The following is a 2,916-nucleotide window of genomic DNA, read 5'->3' on the forward strand; positions in this document are numbered from 1 at the left end:
GTAGAAGAAGGTAAAATGTTATTCAATGATGTAATATGAGACATAAAAACCAGAACTAAATTGCAGTTTATTTGAAAATTCTCACACAGAAAGGTTAAATAATAATTATTACTTTAGGAAAAAGTGAAACTGAGGCCTAGTTTCCATCCCAGCACATCCTGGAGAGGTGTGAGACCCCCGCCCTGACATTACCCTCACAATAGTAACGCCTCCAGTCATTCAGGTGCTGATGCTGCTCCCCCGAATCTCAGTGCAGGTGAATGGGGGAAATACACATAAAGACAATGAGAATGTAAATCCCTTTCATTATGAATAGGTCTGACAGTCACACCCAGGACCGCAGGGGTTGGTGCTTCTGCAGGACTCTCCGCCCTCTTACTGTATATAAGATGGTGTTTCAGTCCTGAATCCTTCAGATGAGACACAACTTCTGCTTCTCGTGTATTGTGAGTGTGCTGGATGTACAGGAGGCGGCTGGAGGATATTCCTGTCCTGACTGCAGAAAGAAGCATCCGTGACGTCCGTAATCACCTAAAGAAAAGGAATCTTGGGAATATAATGGAGAATTTATCTACTCAGCCTAAGATGGAGGAGACCAGAGTCTGCTGCACCTACTGCGATTCTCCTGAACCGGCTGTAAGAACATGTCTGCAGTGCGAGGCTTCTTTCTGTGAGAAACACTTACATAGACACAGTAAGTCCTCAGAACATATTTTGGTTGATCCTGATGTTAACTTGGGGAAAAGGAGATGCCCCACACACAAGGAGGCACTGAAATACTATTGTCCTATGGATTCCACCTGTATCTGTGTGTCCTGCTGGGTGGCTGGAGACCACAAGGGACATGAGGTGGAGATATTGGATGTGGCCTCTGAGAAGAAGAAGGAGAAGCTGAGATCTGCTGTTGAGAAAATGAACTCTAAAAAAATGGAAGCAGGAAGAAGAATCCAGAATCTCACAGATCATGGGGAAGAAGAAGAAAAGCAATTATCTGGACTCACTGAGAAAGTCACTAATCTGTTTACTGATCTGAGGAAGAAGCTGGATGATCTAGAAAGGAGAGTCCTGGGTGAGATCTCCAGACAGAAGTATCAAGTGTCAACCTCAGTCTCTAACATGATCAGACAGATGGAGCTACACAAGGATGAGCTGACCAAGAAAATTCATCAATTTGAGGAGTCATGTGATATCACAGATCCATTGGCCTTCTTACAAGATGATTTAACCAGAGGTGACATCAGTGATCGGAGCTGTGATGTCATCGGTGCTAAAAGAAAAGCTCAGAGTCTGGATGATGTCATAGTGTCACAGATATTATACAGAGGACTGCTGCGCTTTGCTGATGATCTGAATAATATGAGAAGAAAACAACAGTTCCCAGCGATGAAAAAATCTGAGGTATTACTCGATAAAGATTCGGCTTCTGAAAAGATTTTTATTTCAAAGGATCTTAGATCTGCTTCTTATACTTCTACATTACAGAACAGACCCGATGGACCCAAGAGGTTCAAGTCCTGTCAGGTGTTCAGCTCCTGCAGCTTCTCCTCTGGGAGACATTACTGGGAGGTGGATGTGAGTCAGGCGGAGCAATGGATCATTGGAGTGGCCGGGGAAAGTCTGGAGAGGAAGGTGGATGGTAATGAATCTTATATTGGTTATAATGAGAAATCCTGGGTGGTAAATGTATATAGTACACTTGGTGTGCGTCATAACAATATATTTACAAGTCTGGAATCAAAGTCTCCTGTGAAGGTTGTTGGGATCTATCTGGACTATGAGGCCGGGCGTCTGTCCTTCTATCAGCTGTGTGACCCCATCAGACACTTACACACCTTCACCACCTCTTTCTCCGAGCCGCTCTATGCCGCTTTCTATGTGCTTAAGAATTCTGGGATCAGAATCTTAAAATAATGAACATCCACAAGCGGCTGTAAATAGTTAAGGTGATTTTTTGGTCTTAGATACTTTCACTTTTGGACAAAAATAATGTAATGATTTATTACTAAATGTATTTTTATCACCGTTTCTTCTCATGCTGTCCACTCAGGAGGCTGTGACAGCCGTCACTCAGAGCAGATGGGAGGGGTTTGTGGTGTAGGTCACAGTCAAGATCTGAGGGCACTTTATAAGGAATCACCATTGGGCAGATGTAAAAAGCTTCAGATGATGAAACAATAGAGAAATTACCCCATAAAATTGTGGTTTACAAGAAAATTATCTGAACAAATTATAAAATGGCTCCTGTTGCAAAATATGATGAGGTTTTCTTGATTTTTTTGGAACCATACATTTTTCACTAGTGGACATAAGATTCCAGATATAGTATTGGTGTATTAGGATTGTGTGTCTGATTATACTGATCAAATCTATTTTTGTAAAATGTAATTTCTTAACTCTTCTTTAGCTCTAATAAAACATTTCTATGAAATCTGATTGTGAAATTCTTTTTTTGTCACTTTGCAAAATCGTAATAAATTTCTATACTTAGTGACCGGATATAGACAATCCATGTCACAAACCACTTTGGTAAGATGGAAAGATGATCAATTATTATTAATAATTCCAATATAACTACTAGTAGTATATATTAATTCTCCATCTCGATTTAAAAATCCCTGGCCCACATACTGGATCTCTATAGTTGCTCCATTTGTACAGGACTATAAATGTTATACAGGCGGTCCCCTACTTAAGGACACCCGACTTACAGACAACCCATAGTTACAGACAGACCCCTCTGACCTCTGGTGAAGCTTTCTGAATGCTTTACTTAAAGGGGTATTCTGAATAGGGCATTCATATATGAATAAATGTATTTCAAAAATATAAGACATTTTCCAAATAAATGTTATTAAAAAAAAATTACCATCTTTCTGCTATCTTCATTTACATTGCATCCATGCCTTGGCTGTATAA

General features: G+C 40.3%; 1 protein-coding gene across 1 annotated transcript; it reads left to right on the forward strand.

The window, feature by feature from the left end:
• Window positions 1-416: 416 nt before the first annotated feature.
• Window positions 417-2,228, forward strand: LOC140076094 (nuclear factor 7, ovary-like). The gene is given in 2 exon segments (XM_072122601.1): window positions 417-521; window positions 523-2,228. Coding segments are annotated over 2 exon segments (1,494 nt in total). The 3' UTR covers window positions 1,912-2,228.
• Window positions 2,229-2,916: the final 688 nt, after the last annotated feature.

The sequence above is a fragment of the Engystomops pustulosus genome, chromosome 8 (assembly GCF_040894005.1).
Source record: "Engystomops pustulosus chromosome 8, aEngPut4.maternal, whole genome shotgun sequence".
Lineage (NCBI taxonomy): Eukaryota > Metazoa > Chordata > Amphibia > Anura > Leptodactylidae > Engystomops > Engystomops pustulosus.